Source organism: Zootoca vivipara, chromosome 3 (assembly GCF_965207765.1).
Source record: "Zootoca vivipara chromosome 3, rZooViv2.hap1.1, whole genome shotgun sequence".
Classification (NCBI taxonomy): domain Eukaryota; kingdom Metazoa; phylum Chordata; class Lepidosauria; order Squamata; family Lacertidae; genus Zootoca; species Zootoca vivipara.
The window spans coordinates 72702142-72716108 of record NC_142586.1 but is presented as its reverse complement, the minus strand read 5'-3'; the positions used below and the strand labels follow the sequence as shown (position 1 = coordinate 72716108).

Genomic DNA, 13967 nt, shown 5'->3' with positions numbered 1-13967 from the left:
AGAATGGCTCGCAGGGAAGAAACCCGTTTTGCTTATGCACAATGAGTGAGTGTACGGGGTTGGAGAAAGGACACCTGGGCCGGCAGCAGCCTCTTTTTATTGCCCCTTTAGGCAATCTCAGCTCCGTAGACCACGATGTCCCCGCCCCCCCAGTCGGTAACTGCGGTGGGCTTCCCAGCGTGTTAAATGTAGCATTTATTTGAGTATCATTCTGCAAATGCCACGCAGTGACTTGTGCCTCCTGAAAGACCAGGTCATTCATTAGGGCCGGTGCTTTCGCGGCCGAGAGCCCAATGCAACCCTAAACGCGGCCGTCTTCAAGGTGGCACCGGGCTCTTTGTGGCTCTTCAACGCGGCTGCCCTTTGGAAAGCGCTCGCTCTGGCAGGGCGGGGGGCCACGCGGGGAAGAAGAGCCCTGGAGAAACAGAAGATCGGGGAAGGGGCTCGCGGGAAAGAGGTCAGGAAGCCGCCGAGGAAGGAGAAGGGGCTCCGCTCGCAGGTAAGAAAAGGAGGGGCGGGTCAGCGCGTTAGCCTTGGGCGAAGCGTGGCAAGGGGGAGCTTTGCGAAACATGCCCGGCCAATAGGCGTCGTCCGAATTGCCGTCAGCGTTCGAAAGGAACAGCGGTCGTCCAATGAGAAGCGCTCTCGAACGCAGCCAGGATTCCACGCCGTCCACAAGTTGCGGCGGAGGCGGCGGCTGGCCTCCCGCGTCCGCCTGGGCAGACTGGAGCGCCGCCTGCCGGCCGCCTCTCCTGCGCCTGGCTCCTCCCCTCCGGCTGCCCTCCGCCCTGCTCGGCTCGCTCACTCGCTTGCTCCCCGGGTCTCCTGGTGTATTATGTCATCTGCAAGCGGAGCGCCCGGCCAGGCTTCCCGAGTCGGCGTGCAGTGAGCGGAGAAGCGCGGCTGGCCGAGCCGCAGGATCCAGGAGGCGCGTCTCTCGCTGTGCAGGGACCCGGAGCTGCAGGCGATCGGGAAGAAGCGATCGAGCTGCTGCTGCTGCGCCGGCTGGGCGCTCCTGCTTAGGACGGCTCCCCTCGGTCGGCCGTGCCGCCGCGCCTTGCTTGCTTCCCCTTGTCCCCCGGTGGCTCAGCCCCGGCGGGTCCCGCTGTCCTCAGAGGGGGTCTCCCGCCCGGGAGCCAGGCGGATGCCGCCGCAGCAAGAAGGAGAGACGGGCTACATCAGCAAGCCGCTGCCGGGCGGCTGCGAAGTGCCCCCGGTGCCGCCGCGGAGGGTCCGCAGCAGCCGGGCAGCGGCGCTGGGGGCCGCGCTTGGGAGCCGCTGCCGGGCCGGGGCGGGCGGCGGCGGGACTGGCGGCGGCGGATCCGAGCCTCGCCGCAGCATCAAGTGCGTGCTGGTGGGAGACGGCGCGGTGGGCAAGACCAGCCTGGTGGTGAGCTACACCACCAACGGCTACCCCACGGAGTACATCCCCACCGCCTTCGACAATTTCTCAGGTAAGGGGGCGGCGGCGGAAGAGTGTTCTTCGTAGGCTGTCGAGGAAGCACTTCCCCTCGGGGCAGCAGGGTCGCGGCGAGGCGTCCCCTCCAGCAGGCGATCCGGCTGGGCAGGCGCGTTTCGCCCTCGGAGCGCCGCGTGGACTCTCTGGCTTCTCTTTCAATCGCCGTCCATTTCCAGCCTCGAGACTCAAAAAGGGGCGGCTCCCCTCCTTGGGAAGTTCGGGAGGAAGAGCTGCGTTGCTCTTTGAGCTCCAGGTGGATGCAGGTAGAAAGGAGGGGCCGGAAGAGGATCCCCCCCTTCTCCACATCCGAATATATTGGGAAAGGATCAGTCTTACGGCCAGGGGACCAAACGGGTTAGATTAAGCCTCTTTGCTCGGGAGGATCGTCTGATAGAGAAAGCAGCTCCGAGAGATACGTGGAAAAGAAACTGTTCGTTCTTTTCTTTCGCATGCCCGTTCCAGATCAGAACTGAGGGCCCGAACTGAAGAAGGGCCCTGCATAAACCGAATTATTCGTATTTAGTTGTATATAACACGCGCCGTTTAAAATGCAGACGTGCTGTGCTTCCTCTGGAATACGTTTTGTTTTTTGCAAGGTTGAAAGGCTCTTACAAATCTTGACCTGGACTTGGAAACAACCGAGGTCAAGGGTGATTGTAACTCAGCGGTGCAACATTGACTTTTCACGCAGACGGTCCCTGATTCAATCTCGGGCATTTCTAGGGCCCAGATAGGCCCACATTTGAAATTCTGGAGACCTGCAGCTGGCTGGACCAATGGTCTGACTCTGTACAAGCGATTTTTACTTGGAGTTACTGTACTTGGAATTAAGTTCCACTGTGTTAAATGGGACTGACACGTGCATACACCTTAATGCACTTCTTGTTTGCTTCTGAGTTTTGAAGTCTCCACCATTTAGAACAGTATTTTCCATGCAGTTTCCAGCCATGAGGGTTAGGAACTTGGTAACAACTAAAAACAGAATCCTTTGAATTCTAACTAGTTCTTACGGGGGCAACCTCTAGTGTGTGGGGGTATATATAAATATGCCTTCATATGGCAGATATTATTCTTTCAGGGCAAAGTACTTTTACTGCCAAGGGCTCGTGTGGGTCTGATTTACCCCGGGCTCAGAAGCTATGCTGAGTGTGCTGTGTCCACACAGATAATTCTGTTCTTTATTTTCCCCAAAACGTCACACTTTCCTATCATCTTGCAAATACTCTTGGCTGTCTCATAATCCTTATCCCTTTAGTTGGGTTCAGAAGGGGGGAAAGTAAGCCCTTGTCCAGTCCCCTTCCCCCATCTTCTATTAGTTTAAATCTCCATTGATTTTCGGGGGGGGCAGGGAACAGCGTGGAGAGATGGCTTTCTGCTGTTTGCCGTGTGAATTGTTGTAATTAAATAGCCCCTGTCAATCTTCCCAGTTTTTAATAAGGTTTCTGGGTGTTAAGTGGAAGCTGCTGGGTCATCAGTCCTGGCTTAACTCCTTCGGGGATAGATACAAATCTGGGAGCTGCTTCACATTTTTTACAGAAAAGAAGTGTCCCCGTGCATTTCTGTGCTGACTATGTCTCTTCTCCAACATCTGAAGGGCATTTTCATGCCTGAGAACATGTGATAAACACGCACCTACAGTTGGGAGTTTCAGTCCTAGGTGGTTTGTGTGTGTTCACTGTCCAGGTATTCAAATGCCCTTCAAACAGACAACACACTGCTGACCTGCTGTGGAAATGCTGGGGTCTTCTTCGTTGTTTGCCGCTAGCCTTTGTCCTTTGTGGTGAAACATTCTCATTTTGAAGAACAGGCTCTTACAACCTCATGCCACCAAAGGTGCTCTCCCTGTCCTTTGCACCAGCTTAGACCTGAGCAACGCAGCCCTCTGCAGCAGGTATACTTGGGAGTAAGTTCCATAGAGTTCAAAGGGAGTTAGTTAGGTGTGCTCAGCTGCTTCCACAGCAGTACAGTTTGGAGACTTTATGTGAGCCCAGTCCAGCCAGCCACTCCTTCCTGGAGCACGTTACTGCCTCACATTAAACTGTAAGCGGCTTTGCTTTGCAGCAAGCAAATACCTGAAGGGCACAGTTTTTCTGCAGTATTGAAAATTGGTGCAGCAAAAGAAAGTGACAAAAGCAATAAATCGGCAACCTTTTGTCGGGGAGGGGATTAAACTAAGCAAATCCCACCCCCTCAATTAAAAAATAGCATATTGTGTTTAAACAGGGAAGTGATGGTAACAATGGCCTGTGATTACACGTGGTTCTTTATGAAGCTAGTTCTTTTCTGAGGGTGGAATGATAAATCCTCTAGTCAGAACTGAAAGGGATGCAAAAAGAGCAGCAGCTTCGCAAGGGATGTGTCAATATTTGCATTGTCTTTTCTGCTTTAAAGCAAGGAGGGGTTGGGTTAGGGGCCTCCTTTGTGCCAGGACTTTAGGGGGGGGAGTGTGACAAGAAAATCAATCCTCAAGCAAGTTGAAGGGAAACAGGGTGGGTGGTTGGGGATACAAAACTGCCTGAGTGTTTGGGGACAACTCTCTTCTTTCTTTTGTATCATTCAGTGATTTTGCTACTTAGCCCATTTTGGAGTGTACCAAATTTTTAGAGCCCTGAAGGGCTTTGGTAGGCCTCAGGGGTTGGGGCTGAGGCGGCTTCTGAGCTCCTTAAATCACAACCGGTTCAAGTAAATACTGTACGAGGAAAGACATAATTCTTCATGAGTGGATGAAAGTTTCACTGACTCTTACCCCACCTTCCGTTTCAGCTGTTGTATCCGTTGATGGCCGGCCAGTGAGGCTCCAGCTCTGTGACACAGCTGGCCAGGTCAGTAAAACTACTTACTTGAGTGGAAGGGTGGCCTAACCTGGGGCAGAGTGAGGGAAGGGGAGGAAGAAAGAGCTAAGACCCTTTTTGGGTGGAGTGGTGTGTGCTATGCATTGTCACTTTTTCCCAGGCTGCTTCCCTGGGTGACATGAGAAGGCTGGGAGGAGGCAGCAGGACCCCAAATGCAGGTCCTTCCCACATTGGGAGTATCCCAGCTTCCCAAGGCTTGATGCTTTGTGTAGGGAAGGGCTGAAGCATGGCCTTGTCCCAGTGGCTTCTCAGTTACCTTGAGGGCATGGGAAGGAGCAGCCTTGCAACAGCTCTCTTGTTGCCAGAGTAATGTAAGTACCCTGTTTCTCATATTTTAAGACATACCCATAAAATAAGCCATAGCAGGATTTTTAAGCATTCAAGGAATATAAGCCATACCCCGAAAATAAGACATAGTGATAGGCGCAGCAGCTATGCCGGCCGCGGCAGGAGGAGGAGGAAAAAAATAAGACACCCCTTGAAAATAAGTCATAGTGTGTTTTTTTGAGGAAAAAATAAATATAAGACATGTCTTATAATATGAGAAACACGGTACTAGGACTACACAGGAAGGAACGGCTACAGTGGGAGGAGAAATACTTCCTGCTTTGATCTGTGGTAGGAGTATTCTTCTGTTGCGCAAAGCTGGGTGGGGATGAGTCACCCACCTGTGAAAAAAAAGCACATGTTTAAGGTGAATTTGCAAGCAGCCCACTACCTGATTTGCAATGGATGGCTCAAAAAGACATAAATATACTGCGCCACACAGTGCATTTTCATAGAGTGGTCGCTTCAAACATACAATGCATATGGGGACTGTTTCCCGCTGGCTGATACTGGGTAATCCAGCAGTTGGCGGCATATGAGCTGTGGGCACCTAGTTGCTGTCTTCTCCATCTTGCTATGGAGGGCCTTTTGGAGCCATGATTGCTCGTGACATCTTTGTCCTAGATCCATTGTTCCCGTGGCCTGTTAGCTGTAGATAAGAGATGGAAAAATAGCCTTGATAATCGAGGGCTTTCTTTCGCACTCCTAATTCATCTTGGTCTCTGAATCTGCTCCTCAATTCTACTCCTTGTGGGAACGCATTCCAGTTTTAAGCAACACGGCGTCATCAATGTCACAATTACTATGAGGACATGGAAACAAGCTCTAATTGTGCAAATATTTGTAACCGCGGCCCACAGCTTCAGTGCGGTACAGCATGCTTCAGTTCAAACTCTGCCTCCGAAGCCAAGTGACAGGAGTCTTTGGCTCTGGCCTTGGTTCCTAAGGGGCTTAAATCTGGGAAACAAATGAGCTCATGAACCCAGCGTCCCTGACTCTTGCCCTGTAAGCCTCGGTCTTCTTTTGCAAGTGCCCCTGAAAAGAAGTGTATTCAAGTGGAAGGGGGCTTGTAGTAATTTCTTTAGATGTATTCTGAAGAACTGCACGTCTGTGTTCCTTCGAAAATTTCCAAGTAAGAACCTCTGACCCCTTGCAAGTTAAGATGCATGTTTCAGTTTGGCAACAAAACATTGGCGCTGGAGGTGCATCTCGGGCTGTGTTTGCGCTTCGCTCTTCTTAATTTAAAACCCTTGGAAGCATGCTGTATTTTAATTAAAACTGAGGCTACCACAACTGAGGCAAATTGTATTGGTTTGGGAGGCCGGTGATGTTGGGCTTTTGTCCTGCTGTCAGCAAGAAGGAAAGGTTGGGTGCAGGCAAGGAGTTGCAGCTCTTGAAGCCTCTGGGCCCAACAAAAGATTTGGTTAACTGCATATCTGTGCCAGTAAGTGTAGTGGAGTTTTTCCCCATGTGTGTGTTGCAAACATTGTCGGCATGAGGCCTCCGTCCAGATCAGGAGTCCTTTTTATGGGGTTCTGAATCAGGACAGGGAATAATAAAAAATAAAATAATAATTTTTTTATTTATACCCCGCCCTCCGCAGCCAAGGCCGGGCTCAGAGCGGCTAACACCAAATATAAAGCAACTAGTTAAAATACAACTCAACAAGAAGACTCAATACATTAAAATTTAAATTAAAAATGCAGCCTCATACAAAAGGGAAAAAGAAAGGGAAAATGGGGGAGGGGATCAGGTTGGCTCCAGGCCAAATGCCAGGCGGAACAACTCTGTCTTACAGGCCCTGCGGAAAGAAATCTGGTCCCGCAGGTCTCAGGAGACAGAGCGTTCTACCAGGTCGGGGCCAGTGTTGAGAAGGCCTTGGTTCTAGTTGAGGCTAATCTGATTTCCTTCGGGCCTGGGACCTCTAAGGTGTTACTATATCCCAGGAGAGACGGTCCCGTAAGTACGAGGGTCGTAGGCCGTAAAGGGTTTGAAGGATTTTTCAAAATCTAACCCACACTAGGATCCTAATCTAGAACAGTCCCACTAGCAATTTTTGTAAAACATACACAAAACCCTACACTTAAAGACACAGCTACACAACAAAGCTGATTTTCTTGAGTGGTATGTTGCAAATTTCCTCCCTACAATTAGATTTTCATGTAAGACCTAGTCGAATCTTTAGTGGTGCAGAAGTGACACATACTGCCGTGATCTGAAACAGAATCTGGAAGGTCTCTCCTTTGTTAGGCTCTCCCTGCAACAGACTATAAACTGCGAAGGACCAGAACACTCTGATCATCGCACAGGATCCACAAATCAGAAAATTAAACCCATGGCAAAATCACAGTTTTGCTGCATAGAAAGAGCTACAAAAGGGCACATAGCATGGAGGTTGAGTGGGGAAGGAGGCAGTACATTGGGAAATGTGAACGTAAGGGTGATCTTTATTCATGGCACCAGAAGTGTGTCAAGTGTAGATCATGAAAATTGGATGACAACAATAAATCTGAACCTAGAACAGCAGGCCTCTGAAGGGCTATATTACGTCTTGAATCCTTCCAGAGGATCATTTATATGACAGTGTGGTGCTAAATCCCTCGCACCTTCCTTTGCTTTGCCTGGATTTAGTGTGAAATCTCTTATCAGCTGTGTCTTGATCATCTGAATTCCTCAGTTATCCAGATCCATTGCTTTCCTCTGCTCAGTCAACAAACTATTTGGATAAACCAAATCAAAATAAGAAACACATTGAAATAAGAAGCAAACAAACAATATTCAGGGCCTTTTCCCGTTACCACTCACTCTGCAAGAAGTGCTATCTTACTGCTGACCATTAGACACAAATCATATTGATCTTGTAAGTTAATTAACAAACACTGCTGTTTGGTGTGTTCTCTTCCTGAAACCAGCTTCCATACAATTAGAAAACTGGATGCAGAGTAAGTGCCAATGTGAACATGCCCTAGCAGCCATCGTGCATGCACGTGCAGGAGAGAGCTTAATGAATAAGAGTTCCGGGGACGGGGGGGGGGCGGTTGCGGGGGCAAGGAAGCAAAAAACATCGTGCATGTTGGGTGGAGGCATCCCTTCCCTCTCTCTGATGTGAAGAAAACCATGTGAATGGGGCTTAAAATGCAGAGGGGTGGGGGAATTAGTTCGTTGTATTTCAAGCTGCTAATGTGAACATAGACTACGTTGCATAGTGCTGAAAGAGGTCAAAAGTGCTTTTCTAGACTATGCAAAGTGTTCTGGCACAGGTCAGCCTGATCCATTCGTACCACAGCCGTCACCCCAAGCTGAGAGCAGGTACCCACAGAGCAAGGAAGCCTGGGATTACTCAGACAATGTTCCAAGCCGTGTTGAGGCAGCAGCAAGCCGTCTGTTTACAAATTTAGGGTTAATAGATAACCTGATGCAGAGATTGACCAGGGGAGTCCTAAACAAAACAAAAAAAACCCCACCCACACTGTTCCCATATTCGGGGGGAGGGGGCAGCAAGCCCTTCTTAACACCACAGAGCCCAAAGGACCAGGACAAATAGCCAGAAATACCTGTGCAGCTCTATTTTGAACTTTGAACTCATACTTCCCCGGAATATTCCTGAGTGTTTTACACTTCTCCGAATTAAGTGTTACTCTAATATCAGTTTTAAGACTGTGGTTGCCAAATTGGTACAACACAGTTAGGTTGGAAATCAGATCACTGTGCTACTTCCTGTGGGACGTCTGCAGCATCTTAAAGTAAACAAGTCAAGATCTTTTAGTTTCTGCTTACAGGAGAAATTCCCCGTTTCTTTCCTGTAGTAGTCCCTTGTAGCTGGTTTACTCTGAGCTAATCCTAATTAGCCATTGGTGAGAATCTATCAATGGGCTTAAGCAAAGGTACAAAAACCCAGTCTCTGGGTATGCACTGGAGCCCGAAAACTGCCCACCTGGTGAGGTGCAGAGTTCAAGAAGTGCTGCTGTTATTCATTCCGGTCCCTAGAAAATCTCACTGCCTCATGTTTTGGGGCAAAGTCACTTCTAGTTTAAATTTACCTAACTCTTAGCTGGATTGTGGCCAAGTACGTCAGACTGGATCTCTGCATTGCTTCATGCATCTGAGAACTGCCTTTTCCCTTTTACAACTGCTCACACTGGCAGTTCATAGCCATCCTGTGATTAGACAAGATCCGGAGATCAGGTTCTGCACAACTCTTTTCCAGCTGCCAAATCTCCAGGTGGCAATTTTCCTTCCTTTTGCTTAGCTTTGTGTTAACTCCATTTAATTCCCCCTGTGTTGCACCAGTTCAGGTGGCTAACCCATTCATCCTACATGAGTTCTCATCAATCCTTCTGGTATTTACAGTGCCTCCTAAGTTAGTGCCATCTGTAAGTTTCATCTACGTGCTCCCACTTCCCTTCCAGGGTCACTAATGAAAATAGTTATAGGAAACAAAACCCAATAGTAATCTCTGAGGAATTCCACCAGGAAAGGGGTAAAAGCTGTCTTTTCAGCAAACCCATTCCTTTGATTCAATTCCGTTTCCCATTTGCTTGTCAGTTCTTGCCGGATGCGTGGTCTGCTTTTATTGTATCATCACTCCTGTATGGCTATGCATTCAGCAGAATCATCTGGGACAGCCTTATAGGACCCTGCCACTTCCTAATGCAGAAGGTGGATCATAAAAAGGAATGATGTCCCATGTCAAAAACTCCTTTGCTTGTCAGGGGAATATGGAGGCTACCCTAGTCTTTGCCCTGATTTGCTGGTTTTCTGAGGTTTTTTTTTTTTCTTCAAATGGGGTAGCATTCAAACATGCAATCCTTTGCAGTACCTCATATGGTGGGTGCAGTCCCAGGAGAGCTATATCCCAGCATTTCCCTGAAAGCTCTGATCTGTAAGTTTAGATGTAGCCCTATTTAGATGTTGCAGAGAAGGGGAAGAGGCAACAGAGAGGATGTAGGGTCTGTGAAGAATTCCTAGGTGTGTGAGGTGATTTCTTAAGCCGTTGGGGAGTTGGAACAACTCTCTTCCTCACCTTGAACCATGGAGCTTTGAAGGGCTTTTTGTGGCTGAGCAAATGGTCTCTCAACATTCACGCTTCTTTTCCCTGTTTTTGCCCAGGATGAATTTGACAAGCTCCGGCCACTGTGCTACACCAACACAGACATCTTCCTGCTGTGCTTCAGCGTGGTGAGCCCTTCCTCTTTCCAGAACGTGAACGAGAAGTGGGTTCCTGAAATCCGATGCCACTGCCCCAAAGCACCCATTATCCTCGTTGGGACACAATCGGACCTCCGGGAGGACGTCAAGGTTCTCATTGAGCTGGACAAATGCAAAGAAAAGCCCGTGGGGGAGGAGGCCGCGAGGCTCTGTGCCGAGGAAATGAAAGCCGCCTCTTACATCGAGTGCTCCGCTTTGACTCAGAAAAACCTCAAAGAAGTCTTTGATGCAGCCATTGTTGCTGGCATTCAGTACTCGGATACTCAGCAGCAGCCAAAGAAATCGAAAAGCCGGACTCCAGACAAAATGAAAAACCTCTCCAAATCCTGGTGGAAAAAGTATTGCTGTTTTGTATAGTATATTTTGCAAAGGCTTTGAAAACAACAGTTGGATACTGGGAGCGGGTCAAAGCTATATTAGCCCAAAATCTCTCTATTCCAGAGCACACGGACTGAATTCCACAGCTCTACATGCTGCTAAAAGTCATCCGTTGTCATTGGAGGAAGAGGAGGAGGTGGTGGTGGGAGGACCTGAGGCAGCTGGGTGATGTGCATTAGGTGGAAGGTTCCCACCCGGAGTCAGTGGAGTTTCCTGTTGCCAAGGGACAACTTATCCCACACTTCTGTGAAACCAGAAGCTGCGCCAAGGAATTGACTCCATGCAGAAGTGGGAGGAGCCACAACAGAGGCCTCTGATGCCAAGGTGACACAGAAACCAGGAGAAGACTATAGGAGGACAGAGTTTGACAGGTGGATGTTAGAAAATGTGTGCTACTTAATGACATTTGGCTTCCCACGAGCCCGTTTTCAGTCTTGCCATCTTCAGAAACTATAACATGCATTCCAGAAACATCCATAGTTTGATAAACTTAGCAGAACTTGCACGTAAATCCTATATATTTTTCTTAAGACGATATGCCTACTTCATGCACAGTGTAGGGATGTCTTAACACAATGAGCTGCTTACATAACTGCATCTTATTTGTAGACCCCTGACTTACAGATCTTTTACATGGTGTAAATGTGCATGCTTGCCAAATTATAAAAATAATAATAATGATGATATTTTGAATAGCCTTGGGTTGCTTTTCTATTTCTAGAGACCCCATGACAGGTTTTTTTAAAGTCAATTTATAAAGGATGTAATCCCTCCCTTAAACGATGCACCAAATACCTGTGAAATGTTTGTATCTGATGGTCTAAATCAATGCGACGATGTTTTCTACAAGATAATCTCAACTAATTACATTATAGTCTTTTTCACATAGTCAGGTACCGCACATTTATGTACCTTAGATAGGGCCATCTTTCTGCATGATGGAATTCAGTGCCTATCAATATAAGGTGAGGTGGGATTAGAACAAGCTATCAGTCATAAGCAGTAGGAAATCCATTCATTGATGCCAATGGAAAAGTCTTCCAGGTAAATGCATGGCCATAGGAATTGGTCCTGATTCAAAATATACCAAATCTGTCCCTGTCAATTTTCATGTAGTGATTTAAATGTTTTTGTTTCAAATGATCACAAATGCAGGCTAGCAGTGGTGGTAACTACCTGGGCTGCATGCTTTGTCCATGCTTTCTTATGGTCTTCCATATTGCTTTGAAAAAAATGAACATTAGCCGACATGCAACACATTTTGGTGACCCAAATCCCTTTCAAGACAATTCAAAGGTATGTTTTAAATTTTAACAAAATGGCCTGCCCTTGCAATAGATTACAGTGTGATGGATCTAAAATGTGGAATATTATTTGCTCTAATATCTAACTATAGAAATTCCTCTTCTAATTAAGTAGTGCAATGTTCTGAATTCTGGAGATTGAGCTATTTAGGAACCTGATATTTGCAAAATGAGCGCAAAAGCCTTAAGTTATTGTCTCCTTTTCTGTATTGTCAAGATTCCTCCCCCCACCAACCACCGCCTTTAAAGTAGGCTTCTTATTCATTCAATTATCATCTTAGGTTTAAACTGACCTAATTCAGGCAAAATGGGGAACAATGGTTTTCTGCTACATGAATGAAGTTTGGATTTACATCTGCTTTAGTTTTTAAACTAACCACAGTTCTCTGTGAGTCCAGGCTTTGGGAACTGTGGTTAATTCAAAAGCTAAAGCAGATGTTGGCACATAAGCGGAGAGGGAACATGTGAATCCAAGACTTCCATGCTTAGAATAAGGTAGGATCAAACAGGTGGAAGCTAGGGGGCAGGTGGAAGCACATGAGTTTCCCGTTATGTCTGAATGCAGTCTACACATGCAAGCCTTGCAAACAGAATCCACATCAGATCTCACAGGGCTCCTGCAGAACCTCTGTATTCACTGCATCTTGTACATGAGAAATACCAGTGCGGAAACCCCAGGCACCTACTTGCCCAATTGTTTAGCACCCAGGGCATTAAAGAATTTTTCTTCCAGCCTTAGGTGAAGTTGCTGCCTACAGTTTTTTCAGTGGCTCTCATTTTTCCTAACCTGGTTGGGATAAGTTTCCTGTTTCAATGTTGGCAGTAGCTTAGACTGACTCAGCCCTCTCCTGCCGAGTGGTGATGGTGGGGGCAGACAGCAGAGATTCAGAGTTGTCCAAAGCCCCACTGGACTTGTTGCAGCAGGGCAGAAGTAACGGTTTCTGCATTTCCAGTTGTTTTTTTATAATGCGAATTATTCCTCTCCAGTTGTTTATAATGGGAGAGAATGCACAGACATGACTTCCAGGGCTTACATATGTTTCCTTTAGTTTCAGGGGACTGAGAAGGGGACTTGTGAGATCTATCAAAGCTATGCTTTTCCCTGACCCACCCCCAGCACGCTTCCTTTAGGCCTCTGATGATATTGGACCTCAAGTGTTGGTGAGGCAAGGGCCACAGAGATTTCCGCAGTGGGAGGTCCTATCGCAACACACCCCACCCCACCCCTGGTCTGACTTCTATTCAGAGCGAGGTCTGATACATCCCATAGCCCCAGGAAAACACTCCCAGGGACCATAGACTTGCATGGCCCATCAGAATGTAGAACACGTATTTTTTAAATTTTCAATGCATACAGTAAGTCTGTCGTTTTGTTACTGTACTTATTGCTGTAAGTAATAAAAGCATAACTAGCAGTGCATACAGTTTCAGAGGGAAATAAAGAGGGGGAAGTACTTTCACTTGCAGTGTGATTTAAATATTGAATCCTTTCAACTCCTCTTATTATGAGAGCCAGTGTGGTGTAGTGGTTAAGAGCGGTAGACTTGTAATCTGGGGAACTGGGTTCGCGTCTCTGCTCCTCCACATGCAGCTGCTGGTTGACCTTGGGCTAGTCACACTTCTCTGAAGTCTCTCAGCCCCACCCACCTCACAGGGTGTCTGTTGTGGGGGAGGAGGGGAAAGGAGATTGTCAGCCGCTTTGAGACTCCTTCGGGTAGTGATAAAGCGGGATATCAAATTCAAACTCCTCCTCCTCCTCCTCCTCCTCCTCCTCTTCTTCTTCTGCTTTTTGGTATCCCCTCTCCATAAGAAAGTAGGTCACAGTAACCAGGAAAAGAGACCAAAATGGAGTAAGGATAATAAGGGAAGATCAAGGGTAAGTGGGGGGAAACCCTCACAATCGGACGGACTGCTTATTTTGTTCATTCTTGTTCTTAAAATGTGTTTAAAAACAAACTCTTCCAAGTCTGCATTACATGTCTCTTATCATGCTTGTCTGTGATTACCTCCATTGACGCCATGTTTAAATAACATTAAATGATGCTTCAACCTTTCGGGACTGTTCTCCTTTTCTAGTGTAGCAAACTGATCTATATTACAGAGGGCCAAGCTTACACAAGGGCTGTGATTAGATAGCCTAACTTTTCCGATTTGAGTAAATTATAGCTACAGGGCTCCCCAAATTGGATCGGGGCAGTGGCTTTGCGGGAAGGTTTTTAAAAATGAATTTAAACATATTACTATCTATGCCATTCCTCCGTTCTAAATTCTCCCTCCAGCTCCAGGAGAAAATGTAACAGTGTACATACATAAGGAGAAGAAAAACTATTGGGCTTGGATTCTAAGATGAGTGAAAGGAAGGGAAGTTTGTAGATGGAAGTTTGCTCTGGGGTCCCTAAAAAGCCTTTCTTGCAGGGTGGGAGCTGTCATGCACAATAT

At 47.4% G+C, this 13967-nt stretch overlaps 1 protein-coding gene across 1 annotated transcript; it reads left to right on the top strand.

The window, feature by feature from the left end:
* The first annotated feature begins 608 nt into the window (after positions 1 to 608).
* On the top strand, positions 609 to 13582 carry RHOU (ras homolog family member U). The gene is made up of 3 exons (XM_035108459.3): positions 609 to 1454; positions 4223 to 4281; positions 9748 to 13582. Exons 1-3 carry the CDS (start codon positions 1145 to 1147, stop codon positions 10201 to 10203), a joined length of 825 nt encoding a protein of 274 aa, XP_034964350.1. The 5' UTR covers positions 609 to 1144; the 3' UTR covers positions 10204 to 13582.
* Positions 13583 to 13967: the final 385 nt, after the last annotated feature.